Here is a 19485-nt window from a genome sequence, read left to right as displayed (position 1 = left end):
GTAAACAGTGACGACGTGCAATGTATTGCTCAAATTATTGGTTCTGTTGATCAACCGTCGGCCGTCTTTGTCACTGAAAAAGGTAGAGGGTTGTATCAAAGATACGACCGCAAATTGAACGTAGAATTACGTATAGTGCGATAGAGGATACGAAATTTGATCATCAACAGTTCATGCATTTTCAAGCCGAATGACTAATAGCCGAAATGTAGGTAATTTACTGTTAAACTGCAATTCTAACATTGGCTGAGGAAATCAATTTTTTAAATAATTAAATGCATTGAATCGATTGTTTACACTAGTTGTATCCAGCTTTCCACGCTCGGTAATGGCGGCTTGTCGCTGTGTAAAAATCAATCGGTCACTGTACTGTTTGACACTAGCTGGAGGAAAGCTCACTGGCGTTCCTGGATGAGGGGAAGGGAAAAAAGGCCTTTTCGTCAGTGAGTTTTCCTCCAGCTAGTGTCAAAAAGTACAGTGACTGATTGATTTTTACACAACGAAAAGCCGCCATTACCGAGCGTAAAGCTGGATAGAATCTTAGAGAGTTTGCTGATCGATTCATACCAAAATCTCCGGATTCCGTTGAAAAACGGTTGAGTTATTGGCTCGTACTTCCTGACATCTTTTCGTGACGGTCTCAAATTTGAAACTTTGGAATGACCTCCCTATCTTACTGAAAGACGTAATTCCACGTCAAAAAAAGCACGCTGTCTACAACAACTCATATTCCCCGTGATCGAATACGGCATACCGGTCTGGGCGAACTGCGCAAATTGAATTGAATCAGGGTTGGGTTTTGACTTGATATGGATTTGATTTGGAATGGATTTTTATTGGATCTGGATTGGACTTGAATTGAAATTGGTTTAGATTTGGATTGGATTAGATTTGAATTGGATTGAATTAGGATCGGATTTGAGTTTTTGGGTTGAATTTGGATTGGATCGCATTTGGTTTTGAATAGGATTGGAATTGGATTTGGTTTGGATTGAAATGTATTATCGAATGCTTTATTGATTGGATAAGAATTCGGATTAAATTTGGAGTTGTATTGAAGTTGAATAGGATTTTGACCTGATTTGGATTGGATTCTATTGGATTTGGATTGAATGTGCGCAAAAACCCACCGTCTTAAACTGTATCCCAGAACAAATTGCTGTGGATGGTTATGAACACCCCACCAGAAGAAATTCAGGGTCCATTGCGCACTATCTCGGATCTTGTAGCTATTAAGGCGCTAGTTCTAAAATAGGGTAAAAAATTGTTGTCGTAAATATTAGTGTAACTAGCTAGTTTGGTGATCAAATGTCAAAAAACAAATCAATGCCAAAAGGTTGAGAAAATAATAATATTTAAATATCCTTTTAAAATAATTAATGTAATATACGAACTTAGGATTAAGATTGGATTGAAGGGCCAGGGCAGCCAACCCTTTAGTTTGTACACCACTCTATAAACACGCATGTTAGCAAAAAGAAGCGACGAAATTGGTGCATTATTTCTTTGTCTCGCGATGAGATGAATATATGTTCAGTGAGATGGAAAACGGAACAGTTCCCCTAGAATCGCTCTGCATATAACTTTGAGAACAGTAAACAGCAACATAATTAGAGGTGGGCAACCCGCTCGTGGACGGATCAAAAGAATTAGTTCTTCTACACGGTAAAAGTCAAGTACACATACTTAGAACATGTGTAAGTGATTTTGCCTCGAACTGTCAAAGTCTCTTCGGATCGCGATGATGGCGAACGTTGCCGAAAAGTATCACAACGAATCATACTTCTTCGGAGGATTTTCCTCTGCTTCGATGGCGGAACAATAACAATGTGCGGATATAATCATCGCACATTGTTTTAATTATCGAAACATTTTTTTACGAACGTAATTTTTTAATGAAAAATGTTGATTTTTCATAATTTTGAACGGAATTTTGTTAAACAAAAGGTGTTCTAGGGGTTGATTCGAAGAGTTTTAGGGGATCCACAATTGTTTTTGATGCTATTATATCCAAGATGGACTATTCGAACACTACCGCAACATTAGGAGATACCACAACAATAGGTTACCCTACTCATAATATGTGTCGTTCCAGAGGAGCCTCGTGATTTTATGCTCAAAATGTGTAAATTATTTTAAGCGTGTATGTCTAATCTCTATACGGATACATAATAAAAGATAAATCTAAGATTTGTTTTTCAAATAGCCGTAACTGTATTTCACCTTGAAATTTGAAACGATTTTGATTTGAATTGGATGTGGATTCGGATTAGATTTGGATTGAATTTGGATTGGATTTTATTTCAGCGTGGGCTTTGCTTCAGTCCGTAGAGTGAACGTTCCAGCTTGCATACGAGGTGCGGTGGTGCCGTAATGCCTTCAGGTATGGCCATATACACATCTTCTTCCAGCTCACCGTACAGGAACGCGGTCTTCACATCGAGTTGGTGAACGTGCATCCTTCGGTGGACTGCTACAGCAAGAACGGTTCGGATTGTGGTCAACTTCGCTACGGGGGAATACGTTTCGTTGTAGTCGATGCCGTCCTTCTGCAGGAATCCTTTCGCCACCAGGCGTGCCTTGTAACGAACTGGTTCGCCTCGGTCGTCTGGCTTGACTCTGAAGACCCATTTCGATTTAAGCGGAACCACGCCAGCTGGACATCTCACCAATCGCCAAACATGGTTGTCCGCCAACGACTGCAATTCTCCACCGATTGCTTGCTGCCAAAGGGTTTCGTCAGCTCGTCCAGCGATTTCCTTGTACGCCTCAGGAACATCGAAGATCAAACGCTCAGCCTAATCTCGTGCATCGGAACCGTCGAATGGCGCATTGGGAACGTTCTGTACAGCATCTGTAGAAGGAGACTGCGCGGCAGTGAAAAGTTTCCCAACCAGAAATTCTTTCAACTTACCGGGGAGTCTGCGCTCCCGTTCGCTGCGCCTCGGGGTTACCATTTCGAGGTTTGAACCACGGTCTAGTTGCGAAGGGAGCGCTCCGGTTTCGTCCCGAGCAGCACAATTCAGACAAAAATGGTTGCAGCAACTTGATTGTGCCTGAATCCGGTCACATATAAGTTGCAATAACCTATTTGACACACGTGTGCTGCTAGGGGTCAACTTCGTTTTCACCCTCGTCGTCAGCATCGTCAGTCAGAATGTCATCTTGTTGAGCCACGAGTGGCTGATTGGTTTGAACAGACCGCACCGGGTGGTGCACGTCTTCCTTGTCTTGATCCTCGATCTCGTACGGAACAACAACCAATGGAGCTTCATCACGGATCTCGGTGGCAAATGGAAAACTGTTCTCATCAAACTTCACATCTCTGGCAAGGAATAACTGTCTCTTCTCTTTATCCCACAGGCGGTATGCATTCGGCGCGTAGCCGATCATCACAGCAGGCTTGCTTTTTGGCTCAAGTTTTCTCCTCTGTGTCGCTGACAGCCAAGCAAATGCTTTGCATCCGAAGACACGCAATTTCTTCAGATCCGGTTTGTGACCAGTCCACATTTCGGCAGGAGTCTTCCAGCCAGATATCGCATTGGTTGGACTTCTATTCGTCAGGTACACCGCCGCTAGGACCGCTTCATTCCATAGAGTCTTCGGAACTTGGGCTTCAATAAGCATCGCACGCACCTTTTCGACGATTGTCCGATTGAACCGTTCGGACACCCCATTTTGCTGTGGTGTGTAGGTTGCGGTTGGCTCGATCTGGATCCCCTTGGAAACGTAGAACGCACGCTGATTTTTGGAGCAGTACTCACTCCCTTGATCGACAGTCAGCTTCGAAATCGAGTGCTCCAGAGCAGCACTAGCCATGGCCTCGTATTCCTTGAATTTTTGGAACACCTCGGACTTCTTCTTGATGGGATAAGCTACTGCGAAGTGCGTGTAATCATCAATAAAGGTGACGAAGTACCGAGAACCATCCCAAGCCGCTGGTGTGGTGACACCGCACACATCGGAGTGCACTCGCTCTAGAGGTCTTGTACCCGTGAATGGTTCTCGGCACTGCTTTCCGAGAACACAAACATCACAGAAATCCAATTTACTTGGCTCCTCGGGAACACCTGTTACCATTCCGTGCTTAACGAGTGCTTGCATGTTCCTTTCTCCCAAATGGCCAAGTCGACGGTGCCACAGGTTACCGTTCGCAGCCATGGGCGTAGCCAGGATTTCGATTAGGGGGGGGCCAAATTTTTTAGGTCTTCTGAATCGTTGTTTTATAGTAGTATTATAAAAACACATGAATATTAGTGCTTGGTACTTTTTCCTTCTAAGCTCCAAACACTTTGAAACCAAATCCACAACCAACAGTAAAGGCTGAATCTCAACAGCGCGTTGCGCATAATGCCAATAAACTTGACGCATTCACGCCCGGATTCTTCAGGAATGCCTCCAGCAATTTCTTCGGCAATGTCTTCAGGAATTCCACCATCAATTTCGCCGGGAATTGACCGAAAATTCCACCATTATTTACTCCAAGAAATCCTCCACGAATTCTTTTATAAGTTCTGCAGGGAATTCTTCAGATAATTCTTTCGTGCTGTTTCTCATAAAAAAAATCTGAAAAATTGCACCGTGGAATTCCTAAGAATATTCCGTGAAAATTCCGCAGAATTGCCAATAAACATTCCTGAGAATTCCGCGAAAAATCTTCGAATTTCCTGTGTAAATTCCATATTTTTTTCCGTGAAAGTTTCGAATAATTTCTTGTGAAAATTTCTCCAGAAATTCCACCGAAAATTTATACAGAAATTATACCGAAAATAAAATCAACAATGGAATTTTTGGAGGAGTTCCTAGATTAATTCCCAAAGATATCCAGAAAGAATTCCGGTGGAAACTTCAAGATTTCCACAGGACATCCTGCAGGAGTTCCTTTGAAAATTCCTCCGGGAATTCTTCCAGGAGTTCAACTTGCAGATCCTCCAAGAATTCCTCCAAGAATTATTCCGGTAGTTCTATCGGCAGTTCCTACGGGGGCTCTCTGAAAATTCTTCCGGGAATTTCTCCAGAATTTCCTCCGGGAATTATACAGAAATCCCTCCAGAAGCTCCTCCGAGAATTTCTCTGGGAGCTCTTCAAGGAATTCTCCGGGAGGTCCTCTGATGATGATGATGGTCCTGCTACATACCCCTACAAAGGTTTCACCTAGATGAGATTTGTCTATAAGATGAATTCTCCAAGATTTTTTCCGAGAAGTCTTCTGGTAGATTCACTGGCAGTTCCTCCGGAGGTTCATTTAAAAAATCTCCCGGGAGTTTCTTTAGAAATTCCTCCGGGTATTCCACCAGTAGCTCTTCCAGGAAATCATTTAGGCTTTCTTCAGCTGGAAATTGCTCCCGAAGTTCTTCCGATAGTTTTTCTGGGAGTTCCTCCGGGAGGTCCTCTGGGAATTCTTCTATGAGTTTCTCCTGAAATTCCTCCGGGAGTTCTTACGGGAGCTCCTCCAGCAGTTCCTACGTGAATTCCTCCGGGAGATCCACCAGCAGTTTTTATGAGCATTTCTCCGGAAGTTTCACCAGCAGTTCCTTTGAGAAGGAACATTCCGAGTAATTTCCGGAGGAACTCCCAGAGGAATTTCTGTAGGAATTCCCGGAGAAAGTATCAGAGGAATTTTCGGAAGAACTGCCAGAGGAACTTCTAGATGAATTTATTGAAGAACTACAGGAAGAATTTCCGGAGGAAATCCTGGAGGAACTCTCGTAAGAACTTCTGGAAAAATTCCAGGACAAACTCCTGCAAGAATTCTTGAAGGTCCTCCCGGAGGAGCTCCCAGAGAAATTTTCCGAGGAACTTCTGAAGGAATTTGTAGATAAATTCCCAAAGAAAGCCTTAATGAACTCCTGAAAGAAAGTCTGAATGAATTTCCGGAGGAACTACTAGTGAAACTCCCGGAGAAGTTTTCAGAGGATCAGCCGATGGAATACCCGGATTTGAATTTCGAGAGGAACTTCCGAAATCCCATTTCCCTTGAAATTCCTGCCAAATATCCTCAAAGAATCCCCTGTAAAGTTCCTGGAGAGATTACTAGAGGAACCTTTGAAAAAACTCCTGGGGGAGCTCTTGGAGGAACTCCCACAAGCACTTCCAGAGGATTTCTCACAAGGTAGTACTGAAATAATTATTGGAGAAGTTCATAAAGGAATTCCTGGAGAAATATCAGAAGGAATTACCGAAAAAATACCAGGAGGAATTAATGCAGAAATTAATAGATGAAATCCAGAAAGTATTCCCAGATGAATTGCTGTTCTTTGTTTGTTCTGAAGAAATTCCTGGAAGAACTCTTGGAAGATATCTTGGAGGAACTCTAACATTAATTTCCGAATGAAATTCTGGAGTAAATTCCGAGTGAAGTCCGGAAAGAGTTCCGGGGAAAAAAATCTGGAGAAATTCCTGAAGGAAGAGAAAAATTTCCGGGGAAATACTTGGACGAATTCTTGGAGAAGTTTCTAAAGAAATTTCTAGAGGAATTCTTGAAGGATATTCTAAAATAATTGCGGAAAGAATTCCAAAATGTAATTCTAGAGGATTTCGCTATTGAATTTATAGAGGTATTCCCGGAAAAAGTCCTGGAAGTTAAGGCTACCTTACACCTCGGGAAAATTTTCCGCCGGATTTTGGTCCCCGTGCATTTTAAATGGGTCCGGGATTTTGATTTTCCGTGCCCAAATCCCGAAAACATCGCATATGCAAAAATACATGGGGAAAAATCCGCGGATCAAATTCCCGAGGTGTGAGGCTACCTTTATCCCGGAGGAATTTAAGGAAGAGTTCCTGGAGGAATGCCCAAATCAGTTCCTTATAGATTAGCAGAGGAAAATATGGAGCGAAATCGGAGGATTTCCGTCATAAATTACTGAAGAAACTTCTAGTGGAATTTTGGGAGGAAATTCCGTATGTATTCTTGGAGGAACTCTAGAATGCATTCCTGAAGGAAATGTCGCAGATTTTCCTGCAAGAATAGCCGAAGAAATGTCTAGAAGTAAAACTTGAAGGGAAGAAAAGAAATCTTCAAGAAACTTCCACATGAATTTCCTAAAACAAAATTAGTTGGGGGTTTCTAGATAAGGAAAAATTACAATTACAGGAGAAGGATTTTCAAACGATTTTCAGAGGAATTTGGGGATAATTTTCCGGAATTTAGAAGTTCCCAGGGGAGCTTCTAGAAGGATTTCTAGGAGAATTCTTGAGCCCGAAATGTTTCGAGTTGTTTTGAAATTTCATATAGTATGGATCCTGGATACCCTTATAAGTTTTTTGGGAATCTTTTGAATTTCAAAAACCTATTTCTGAATATGATTGGATCGTAAAGTGCACATGTTTAAGCGAATTCATTTCAGTACCCGTTCAATCTTTCCACCATTTAGGGGGGGGCGACGGCCCCCCCCTGCCCCCCTCTGGCTACGCCCATGTTCGCAGCTGCACACATGTTGGCCGCCACAGTATCGACAAACAGATCGAGCTCGTGAAAATCGCCCCGCATGGGACATCTTGCAATCAGCTCTCCTTCGTGCTTTAAGATTGCTTCCGTCTTCGAAAACGTGACATTCAGGTCCGCTTTTGCCATCTTCTTCACAGACAGCAAATTCGCTCGGAGATCTGGTACGTAGAGGACATCCTTCAGGCTGATTTGATTGCCTTCTTTGTTGACGCCCTTAATCGTGCCTCGGTGCCAGGAAACCAGAGATTGGTCATCTTTCGCCACGTTGATTATGACGGGTTGCTTCAGCTTCGTGAGATCGGCGAAACAGTGGTTCACGTTCACAAGATGGTCGGTGGCTCCAGAATCCAGCTTGAAGGACACCACACCATCGTCCTGTGCGCGAACGCAATTTCCGGTCATGAAAACCACCGCCTTATCACCGGAAGCAGCGTTAGCTTCAGCATGCACATCCGTCTTCAACTTCACGCGACAGTTCTTGGCCTTGTGTCCCTTCTTCTGACAGCGGTTGCACTTTCCGGTAAACTTACCAGGTTTCTGCTTCGATCCTTGGAATGCTGATGGTTTCTCTTGAGAGTTGACTAGCCGGTCGGTTTTCTTGAGTTCCTCGGCAAGAAGGCGCTCGCGAACAACATCCAGCTTCAAATTATCCTCACCAAGATTTTCCAACGCAGTAACCAACGGATCGAACGATTCGGGAAGGGTGGCAAACAGCTGGGACACAACATCGTTTTCTTCAAGCTTCGCCCCGGCCAGCTTCAGTTGTCGGATCAGCTCTTCGAATGTCTTCAGGTGATCTTTCATGGATGAACCCTCAGCCATTCGCAGCTTCGCAAGTTGCTTTCTGACGAATGTCTGCGACGAGACGGACTTCTTGGCCTAGACGGCTTCAAGGCTGCTCCAAACTTCCTTTGCCGTCTCCTTGTCCCGGACAAGATCCAGCAGATCGTCATGGATAAATGAGATCAGCAGGTACGCCGCTTTACCGTCTTCTTCCTGGAACTTCGCAAGCTCGGCCGGTTCCGCTGGAGGATCCTTCTTGATGACATCCAATAGCTTCACGGACTTCAAATACTTCTCCACTCGAAAACGCCAATTGTCAAAGCCGGTGCCCGAGAACAACGGGATCCCGTGGACCGAATCCTTGCGTGAGTCGCCCATAACCTCTTGATGGTCGGAATAAAATAGAACAGCAGTTTAACAGCAGAAAACTATTTATTCAACTTGTTCGGTGGAGAGCTTGAACAGGAATGAATGATTTGCTACAATTGTTTATTAAATAAAACTTATGTTGCTATGGAGGCCTTCGGTCATCAGCATACTTTGTTGCCGATTTACTCCAACAGGATTTGGATTAGATTTGAATTGTATTTCAATTGGATTTGAATTGGATTTGGGTTGGACGTGAATTGGATTTATATTGGATTTTAATTTGATTTTGATTGAATTTGATTGGATTTGAAACGGATTTGAAATGGATTTGGATTGAATTTGGATTGGATTTTGATTGGAGTTGGATTTGAATGGGATTTGGATTAGATTTGGATTTAATTGAAATGCTTTATCAATTGTTTTATTGGTTGATTTTGGATTCGGATTTGATTTTGATTACATTTAGATAGGATTGCATAAAAATTGAATGTGGATTGGATTTTGACTTGATTTGGTTTTAATTTGGATTGAATTTTAATTGAATTTTTATTGGATTTGATTTGGATTTGGATTAGATTTGGATTGGACTTGAATTGTATTTGGATTGGATTTTGACTTGATTTGGATTGGATTTGAATTAAATTGAAACGCAACATTGATTGTTTTGGATACTAATTGGATTTTGAATCGGATTAGATTTGGATTGAACTTGGATAGTATTGGAATTTTTAGGTAGTAGATTACAGTTTAATTGTATAATAATTAGAAAAAAATGTACACAGTGGTTCCATGGAAGTTTTAAATTTTAATTTAATTAAATAATTTTTATAACTAGCAAGTCATTCAACGTTTATTACATTTCTGGAGAGAAGGGGTGGAGAAGAATGTAGCAGGCAAGATCTGATCTATAAAGTTTCTTTAAAATTATAATGCATTGTGTTATTGGTAATCAGTTAATGCCCTATTAGAAAATTATTATTTTCTTTCAAACGTGTAGCGAGTTACCTTAGATTTGTACAATATTTTGTCTTTGTGTTGATGATCGTGTGAGAGTGGAATTAGGTTCAGTTTGCTGAGTATTGTTACGACCAACGGTCGAGACTAGGAAACTCGTTAGGGTCACGACGACCTCTTTCTTCAGTACCGAGTATAGTTGACGGATTGAGACTCTGACACCTCTGGTTGTTGATCGCTCTGCTGCGGCTTTAGTTTTTATTAGCTTCGTCTTTCAGTTTTCCTCTGGAATCTATTTTTCTGAGTGCAAGTGAGCCACTGGACTTATATGCGAACAAATTTGATTAAATTCAAGTTGCTGCAACCAAATCTGTTCAAAATGTGATTCTTGGGAAATGTACCTTCAATGTATCCTTCAAAATTAAGTTCTGAATTACAGAAAAAATGAGAGAATCTTCATAGGTTCAGCACCCCTCAACGTGTTGACAACGAGTACTAACTCGTTTTATGACAAGACTCAGAGTGCTCCTTTCACTTTTTTGGTCGATTCCTGTCATGGACTGGTAACGGTACGCTTCTCTTTAGTTTGTTGTAGCACTTATATGCGTCGTTCCTGGTAAAATATACCTCTGTCTCCTAGAGCACTTTTTCCTTGTACGCCCGATTTCGAGGCCTCGCCGGTAGAGTTTGTTCTCTGATACTCTTAGATCATATGCAAGCTTCTACAAGTACTATAAATACATACATGTACTAATGCCAAACATAATCTTAGGGTGTTAACAAGCAGGAGCGAGTGTCGTAATCGTTACTTCATGATATCTATTGCTCTATGTAGAGCAGCGTGCTTACCACAGCCAGCACGGGAAGTAACTCACTCCGTTAAGAAACCGCCAAGAATTAAACTCAAATTTTCGGATGCCATACTTTTCAGTACAAAAATAATAATATGAATGATAAAGGACGGGCTAATCATCAGGCATTCACAAACTCATAGACCCATAAATCATCCATTAATTTGCAACTTGTCCAATAAATCTCGGGAACGAAATGATCAAGCACCTCCACCCATAACATCGACGCTTGTCAACGCTAAAAGGGATGAACGCGCCATCAGTACTCCACGCTTCTGCTGATTGATGAGTAATCCTACGAAGACGCTGGTTGAAATAAATCAGACCAAAGGCGCGTACCCAACCGGCAACCAGCAGTACAAACTCGTTATAAAACGTTCATTTCATCTACGTCGTTTGTTCAGTTTGACCGTGCAATTTGCTGGTGCCGGACGCCCTGTTCGAAGCTGTACGCGCGAATATTGATATTCAAAAAAATCGTAATAACTTCATTAAACGGTGTGAAGGGATCGTTACTGTGTCGTCTGAGTGTTTTTTTGCTGTGTTGTTAACTAACATGGAAGCCGGTTTATCACCGTGGGCGATGTGGCCGCAAGTAAACAGTGAGTGTCGTTTTACGTGTCAAACAATATTTGAATTTCGTAGATAATGAACGTTTCGTTGAATTGCAGTGCCTGGAGATGGGCAGGACATGCCTTTAAGGATCAACGGTGTCAACCCCTGTCTGGATGAAAACGGGGTTGCTCATAGAACGAGTAGGTTTGAACTTATGAACCGGCACAAAATGGATACTGGGAATCCTATGTTGGTGGTTAGGAGAGGTCAGCCATTCCAGCTGAAGGTGTACTGCGACAGGCCATTTGACGAGGATAAAGATGTGATTTCATTTATGTTATCGGTGGAACCGATGGACGGAGAGAGAGTGAGCCATGGTCTTGGTACTGTAGTGCATTTGCCTTTGCAAAAGTCCAGCGATGAGGTGGATGAAGATGAATCTGATTGGAAGGCTGTGCTGGATTCAATGGATGACGAAATGTTGACGATCAGCATCAGACCTTCGGCAAAGGCTTCGGTTTCCAAATGGAATATTGCGATTGACACCAAACTAGCTGGATTTGATCAAGTGGTCAACGCACAAGTTTCAGTTAATTTCTATCTATTATTTAATCCTTGGTGTGAGCACGATTGCGTATATATGGAAGGTTTGTGACTGAGTAAAATTGAAGTTTTTAGCCCTAATTTTATTTTCTTTAGATGATCAAATGCGCGAGGAGTACGTCCTTAGTGACACAACAATGATTTGGCGGGGTTGTAATCGAAGCTTTCATCCAACTGTGTGGAAGCTGGGGCAGTTTGAAAAGGATATCTTGGAGTGTAGTTTCCTTCTGTTGTCAACTGTTGGACGAGTAAGCGCTACGTACCGTGGAAACCCGATTCGAGTGGCACGTGCTTTGTCGGCTGCTGTCAATAGCAATGATGACAATGGAGCACTCATGGGAAGATGGAGTAAGGAGTTTCCCGATGGTATACCACCAACAAAGTGGATCGGCTCTGTCGAAATTTTGCAGCAATATTACGCATCGGCAACATCCGTGCGTTACGGGCAGTGCTGGGTGTTTTCCGGAGTGCTAGCTACAAGTAATTGCTGTCATAGTTATATTTTCAACCGTATACTAATGAACATTTTATTGCAGTCTCACGTGCCTTAGGAATTCCTTGTCGAGTAGTGTCTAATTTCAATTCAGCACACGATTCAGAAGCGTCATTGACAATTGACTACTATATCGGTGAGAGCAATAATGATCTAAGTGAGTTCAATTCAGATTATACGTGGAATTTCCACGTATGGAACGAAATGTGGATGCAGCGGCCTGATTTAGGGGAGAGGTCTGATGAGCTGTATGATGGCTGGCAAGCAGTTGATGCAACACCACAGGAGCTTTCCGATGGAATGTACAAGCTTGGACCTGCACCGGTGAAGGCAGTAAAACGAGGAGATATCAATGTGCATTACGACTGTGACTTTGTGTTTGCCGAAGTGAATGCTGATGAGATTTATTGGAGATACAGAGGACCTGGTCAACCGTTGAAGCTTGTAAAGAAGGATCCTACTAAAGTCGGCCAATTCATTAGCACCAAAGCAGTGGGTTCATGGGAGCGTGAAGACATCACTGAAACGTACAAATTTGAAGAGAAATCTTGCGACGAGAGAATCACAATGATGAAAGCACTAAAACAAGCGAATAGTCCTTTCGCTAGGATCTACACAAACGAAGAATTCCATGACATTGATTTTGAAGTGGATATTCGTAACGATGTTAAAATAGGAGAACCTTTCACGATCATTCTCAATATAAAAAATAGCTCAGATAATGCGACATACCCTATCGAAGGAATTGTTCACGTAGATACCGTACTTTACACGGGAAAGCTGAGGACGCCTCTGAAAGCTTTGCCATTCGAGGTTGAAGTAGAACCAAATACAACCAGCACCGTCGAACTACATGTAGAATTTGATGAATACTATCAGAACGTTCTGGATCAGGCCTACTTCAGAATAACGTGCTCAGCCAGTGTACGAGGAACCAATTATGAATATTTTGCACAAGAAAACTATCGAGTTCGCAAGCCGGACATCAAGATCAATTTGGATAATGAGCCCCACATCGGAGCACCCCTCTACATTACGGCCTCCTTACAAAACCCAATGCCCATCCAACTGACGAACGGTGTATTCCGCTTCGAATGCTCTGGAGTGTGGCAGCCAGTTGAAATTCCCTACGACTTTATTGAGGCTGGGGACACGGCAGTCATCAAATTTCGTATGACGCCTAATTTGCCCGGTAGCGCACAAATTGCTGCCAAATTCAATGCCGAACAACTGAACGACGTGGATGGCTTCGTTTCCTTCGAAGTGGCTGAAATCGATTCGGAGCTCAACGCAGGACGTTCGCTTAAAAATAGTCTCGTTTTTGCGTGATTTCACTTTTCGGCTTCAATTGTATTTATTCCACATATGTATAACTTGGTATTCCCCGAGGCAAATGTATCTAAATAATAAAATGACCAGTGATGACATCATTTTTCGTTTATTTTCATTTCACTCCATTCGTTTTGCTCGATGATGACCGATCAAGGGGCCGGTCTATAGGCGCGGAAAGTATGACGCACTTAATGACAGCGCCGAAATGGGAATGCGTGACGACATGAATCATGTTCTTTTGTACACCAAAAGCCGGTTTCAGCAGAAGATTGACGACTGTTTTGATTCCGATGAATCTTTTGTGGAGCGATTCATTCGTCTTCTCCCACAGCATCGGAGAGTAAAACGCCTGGTCAACTCTCGCTCGACTCCCATTCCTTTGCACGTGTCTAGCGAGTCGCTTGAGCGGCGATTGCGCGCGAACTGTTCAAATCAATGTTATTTCATTCATAAAACTTAAGCAAAGCAGCTGGCGGTGTTAACCTTCCTGCAGTGTCCGATCACAGTTTTGACTATCCTTTGTCCACATCACCTATCCAGAGCCACACTTCATTTGATTATTTTATAGGCGAATATCATACTAACAAATGTTAAAAAAACCCTAATGTGCATATTGATAGTTTCTACTTGAGTATGTGTACTGACTTGCAAATGATGCGCAATGCTACCCCGATTATACCACACATCGTTTAAATCGTTTTAAAAATTGGTAGATGTCCTATTTTTGAGTAGTACGATTAAGACCGATTTGGTTGCAGCAGCTCATATATGACTCGATTTGATTGTACATAAGTCATAGTAACTCGTCTATGACAAGTGGGCTACTTGAGTGCATGCTACAAAGCAGACTGCCAAAAAAATCTATTCAAAAAAATAATCTTAAACATTCCGCAAAGGTTAAGGCGAATGGTCGACCGAAACTTCTCCTACTGTTACTGCTCTACGAATCCCACCAGCGTAGTCGCGATGCGGGATGATGCCTTGATCTCCACGATCCTCCCTACTGCATTTGTTGCAGAATTTCTATAAGAATTTACACGGAGATCAATTGGGCTGCCAGTTGAAGTTCTCGTCGCGATCGAGCAAGTCGAACATCATTCATCGTGGGTTTCGTTGGTGTACGGTAGTTTGAGTAGTGGAAGTGATTAATTATTCTAAGTTAGTTAAAAAGGTAGCAGCTACGACAATAAAGAACAAAATGAGCTACTTGTATGACTACGTGGAACGGTTTCTACCGACAGCCTGGAGGAGGAAACGGATACGACGACCACCGATGATCTGGTCCCCACCGGAATGTAATTGTCAATCTTTTATTTTGCAAATCACGATTGAAAGGGAATCGCGATTACATCATGTGTGGGTGACCAATGTCAATATAAAACTGTGAATGATTAACGATGCAAATGCGCAATGTTTAAACTAGAATCGAGCTTCCAGGGAATCAATTGGATGTGATGAAAGAAGTGTGTACAATGCGTTATGATGTAGTGGGTGTTTGAAGAATGTGAATAGTAAATATGCACTGTCGAGTGACACTTCCAAGTTGTTAATGACGGTTTTGTTCAGAAAGCACTGTGAATATTTGCATAAATACGACAATAGAATGGTGTTTAGTTTACGAAGTGTACAATTCAACAATATGAGGTCTGTGTAGAGATCTTCTTCTTTTTCTTATTGACATTACATCCCCACTAGGACATTGCCGCCTTGTAGAGATTTCTAAGCCAAGTTACCATTTTTGTTATTGTATATCATAAGGCGCCACGATTATACTTTTATGCCCAGCGAAGTCGAGAAAATTTCCAACCCGCAAATTTTCTAGACCGGACCAAGAATCGAACCCAGCCACCTTCAGCATGGTCTTGCTTTGTAGCCGTGCATCTTACCGCACGGCTAAGGAAGGTGAAGAGATGTATTCTATTATTAAACCAATGTTACGTAATGTAGCAATAACTTACGAAATGATGGACACAGTGTTTTGCTTCGATGTACTTCTGTAGAATTTTTCTTGATTGATGATTTGTGAGGGAAGTCAGATTTTTTTTGTTTTGGAAAAGATGTTTAATTCTGATACACATAGTTAAGTTTGCCATTTTAGGGTGTTTTTATGAGATATTGCGAAAAAAAATTTGGCTGCCACACTATTCCATTTAGTATACGGACGTATTACCAATTATACAACAGCTGCCCTTGCGAGAAGTTGTTCCATAACCAGCTTATAACGATGGGATATCAGTCAATTCCCCGTATCTATCGAATCTGCTTTGGCAACATTTCACACCCTGTTCTCTCTACCCAACTATGTGTATCAGAATTGAACAACAGTCGGTTGCGTTTGAATCACAAACATGTGCTTCTATTTGTCGTATTGAGGCGGGTTTGCTTCTGCAACGACAATAGAGGCTCGCTTGCCACCGAGCGTCCGACCAGCAGCGGTGTGATAATTTTTTTTTCTTGATTGATGTGAGGGAAGTCAGATTTTTTCTTTTTTTGGAAAAGATGTTTAATTTTGATACACATAGTTAAGTTTGCCATTTTAGGGTGTTTTTATGGAATATTGCGAAAAAAGATTCGGCTGCCGGTGGGACTTGAACTGCCCATGATCGCATATTTGTAACATTTGCATTTTGGTTGATTTTGTAAATCGTTTGTCAATCCTCACCACAAACTCAATCATTTTCAGCTTACCACAGATAAGCAAGATAGTAAAGCCTTTTGTACTGTTGTGGGACTAGATGCAGTAAATTGAGCTTTCTAAATAATTCACAGGCTTCTTACAAAATGAATAAAAATGCGAGTGTTACAAATATGCGATCATGGGCAGTGAACTTCTGTAGAATAATATGAAGTCTTCAATAATATTTGAATTTACATAAAAACAAACGGTACACTGTTTAACCTAATGAAAACATGTTAAAAATAGAGGCGTAGTACAAACCGTTATTGAGATACAATATTCTGAAAATAATAATCCAAATTTAAGTACCTGGCCTTTTCATGCATTACAAAGTGAATTAAAAATGTAGGGGAAGGTGGTCGGTTGTCGGCACCCTTTTGTGTTTCGCCACCAGTTATTAGCTTATCCCTATTGGCTTCCATTGGTATGCAAATATCACCACATTGTGCAATTGGATGAAAGTTATGGACCAAAACTTTCATCCAATTGCACAATGTGGTGATATTTGCATACCAATGGAAGCCAATAGGGATAAGCTAATAACTGGTGGAGAAATTTGATTTATTATTTCATCTATTTGAAAAATTTTAATTACAATTTTGTTAAGCGTTGATTTTATGCCATTTCGAAAAAGGTGGTCGGTTGTCGACACCATGAAAAAGCACTCAAAATAAAAAAAATATGAAGTGGGAGCGTTATGGCTGGAAAGATCAAGATTTATTGTGTCAATAGCAATGAAATTTATTACATTTAAGTACATTATACACATTTTATCAAGATTTTAAAAATTGTTAGTTTTGCTAACAACTTGGCTTATAGTCTAAAATTATGCAATAAACTGATGATTTCCCTTGATAATCACCGGGGTGCCGACAAGTAAAATAAGTAACCCTTTTAAAAAGTGAAAATAATAGGGTAAATCACTACTTGGGCCTATGGACCCCATTCCCGGCTCACTGCACAAAAAACTAATTATTTATACTGTTTGGAAGCCGTAGGTTTATGATTGATATTTTTTAAAATGTCTCCTATTTATCGCGCACAATACTCAATATTTTTCAACCATTTATTTCACTCCTAATCGATCCAATTTTAGAAATTAAAAATGTAGATTTCAAACTTTTGCTCTTCGTTGCAACACCACTGAGCCGGAGTGATTCTTTCCTCTTTTACAAAACGGTATCATCAAATAAACACCTACCTGAAAATCTTCACAGTGCTCGATACAACCATTGCTTCAGGCTGTTTATCACAATACAAAAATGCTAATATCACGCACTTCAATCTTTTCTAATTGTTCGTATCACTAGATTTTATATAAACATATTAGAATACATTTAAAAATGTATCCTCAAACCTAACAAAAATCACCTCGGCCCAAGAACTTCTAGCTGTACAGTGCTGCCAAAAGGCCATGAGTCTTATTTTAGTATGAAGATAATCCTTCGTCGTTAATAGGAAAACTGTCTAAAACGTTGACGCTTTTATGTTATTTATAATTATCTAAATTTCAAAGACTAAAAGCAATATTTTTTCAAGTATTTGGAAGGAATTTGGATGAGTGCATATATCTTCTCAACCAATTAAAAATTATTATGAATAATACCATCTGGCATCACGGTATCGTGGAACGTGCATATTTTTGTTTACGTCTCATTTTCTACCGTCCCGAGAGAGAGATTGAGTAAAATATTGCATATGCCGAAGAGATTTGGGGTATGCCAGATAAGCAATCGCCTATGACTGAAATGAGTGCTGCACCATGTTAATTTAAATCAAGTAAAAGCTTTTTCGAGCGGTTTTTAGCAAGAATAACTATTTTTTAAGCAGAGGTGAACCCCATCGCAATATTACATGGCCCACAAAATTCAGGAAAAGTAGCTCCTAGTCATAAATATCAATTAAAAAATGCAGTCGTGCGCATGTTAGGCCGGGAATGGGGTAAGAAACCCTAGTTAAATTGCGACTGCTACGGTGGCATTCAATTATGAATCACAAAATAGATTAAATTAGCTGTGTAAATACGTAATGCGCTCACCATTTCGATCGTTTTACTTTGGTTTATAACACTAAGCAAATGACAAAAAAAAACGTTGGAGTGGGTTTTCACTTGACAAGAAAGTGTTTGAACTGAACACAACAAGATCGTGCTTATATAGCACATGTATGGAAAATGTCAGAATGACCAAATATTTTTTCTGTCAAAAGTTACGACTGGGTGCCGACAACCGACCAGTGCCGGCAACCGACCACCTTCCCCTACCTAAAAGTTTCGACGCATTATTACTGTCAAAGGTCAGTTTTAATGAATTTAATAAAAATGCACAACACGTGTATTCGGATAAACGGATACGATTAGTCAAGGTGATGGTGAACCGAGTGATCTGCGTAGTTCGAGTTTCAGGGACGCTCCTGAGTTCTATGGTTCGCTGACGACAAGAGGGAATCTACGCGAATTGCAATAGCTATCAACGCATCGGAGATGAAGTACAAGATGGAATAGACGGTGACAAAATCGTTATTTTATGTCGTGTACCTGAGCACACTTTAGAATGATAACTGCAAATAAATGATATACGTATCATGGCAGGGACTCCGTATAATACTTCGTTATCGTTTGGTATTCGTTTGTGGACACAACACCTGGAAAATGTTCTCGTACTGCGTTCCATGTGCATGCTAAGACGAAGCCCTTGCCAACGGGATATAATTTGCATCAGCAGTTGAGGGTAGCATCCATCATTCATACCGCGATAATCAGACGACTGTGATGGGTCGGGCACATTGTTAGAAGGACTAATTGAAACCTGATATGCAATTTTTCTGACTTCGATTAATATTTACCGGAATATTTTTAAAACAAAGTAAAATTATCATTTTTTTTATCAATTATCAGACTATTGTTTATATTTATTCCTGCTTATCTTTTGATAAAAGTTACTTAGCATTAATTGATTCTACAAGCTGAAAAATAAATTCATACTGATTTAAGTGGTTTGGTTGCGTGGGATGCAAATATTTCTTCTTCTCTTCTCATCGGCACACTGGGACAGAGCCACCTCGTAGCTTATGAGCATTTCCACTGTTATTAACTGCAAGGTTTCTAAGCCAAGTTACCATTTTTGCATTCGTATATCATAAGGCTAGCACGATGATACTTTTATGCCCAGGGAAGTCGAGACAATTTCCAATCCGAAAATTGCCTAGACCAGCACCGGGAATCGAACCCAGCCACCCTCAGCATGGTCTTGCTTTGTAGCCGCGCGTCTTATCGCACGGCTAAGGAGGGATGCAAATATATTGGATGGAAAAACTAACATCCGATGAGCAATATTTTCTTCAGCATCATATAATATTTCCATAAACCAACAGTTTTGTAAGATGTTATTTATTTATTTACTTTCACTTCCTAATGATTAAA

The 19485-nt window shown here is 41.0% G+C and overlaps 2 protein-coding genes across 5 annotated transcripts in view; both read left to right on the top strand.

Moving 5' to 3' along the window:
- The window catches only part of LOC134213220 (annulin-like), an 89136-nt gene that overhangs the window by 40684 nt on the left and 28967 nt on the right, over nt 1-19485 (top strand). Inside the window, exon 1 of one of the 4 annotated variants that reach the window (XM_062691974.1) lies at nt 14428-14682. The exons of the other annotated variants lie outside the window; for them this stretch is intronic. Within the exon in view, the coding sequence (XP_062547958.1) occupies nt 14586-14682 (97 nt within the window). The 5' untranslated portion in view covers nt 14428-14585. Of the gene's footprint in view, nt 1-14427; nt 14683-19485 lie in introns of those variants that run through there. 4 annotated transcript variants of the gene reach the window in all.
- LOC134217454 (annulin-like) lies at nt 10770-13504 on the top strand. Its single transcript, XM_062696220.1, has 4 exons — nt 10770-11006; nt 11076-11606; nt 11659-12042; nt 12099-13504. The coding sequence occupies exons 1-4, from the start codon at nt 10961-10963 to the stop codon at nt 13382-13384; spliced, it is 2247 nt and encodes a 748-aa protein (XP_062552204.1). The 5' UTR covers nt 10770-10960; the 3' UTR covers nt 13385-13504.

Source organism: Armigeres subalbatus, chromosome 2 (genome assembly GCF_024139115.2).
Source record: "Armigeres subalbatus isolate Guangzhou_Male chromosome 2, GZ_Asu_2, whole genome shotgun sequence".
NCBI lineage: Eukaryota > Metazoa > Arthropoda > Insecta > Diptera > Culicidae > Armigeres > Armigeres subalbatus.
The sequence above is the reverse complement of the archived record's forward strand: the minus strand, read 5'-3'. Positions and strand labels throughout refer to the sequence as shown.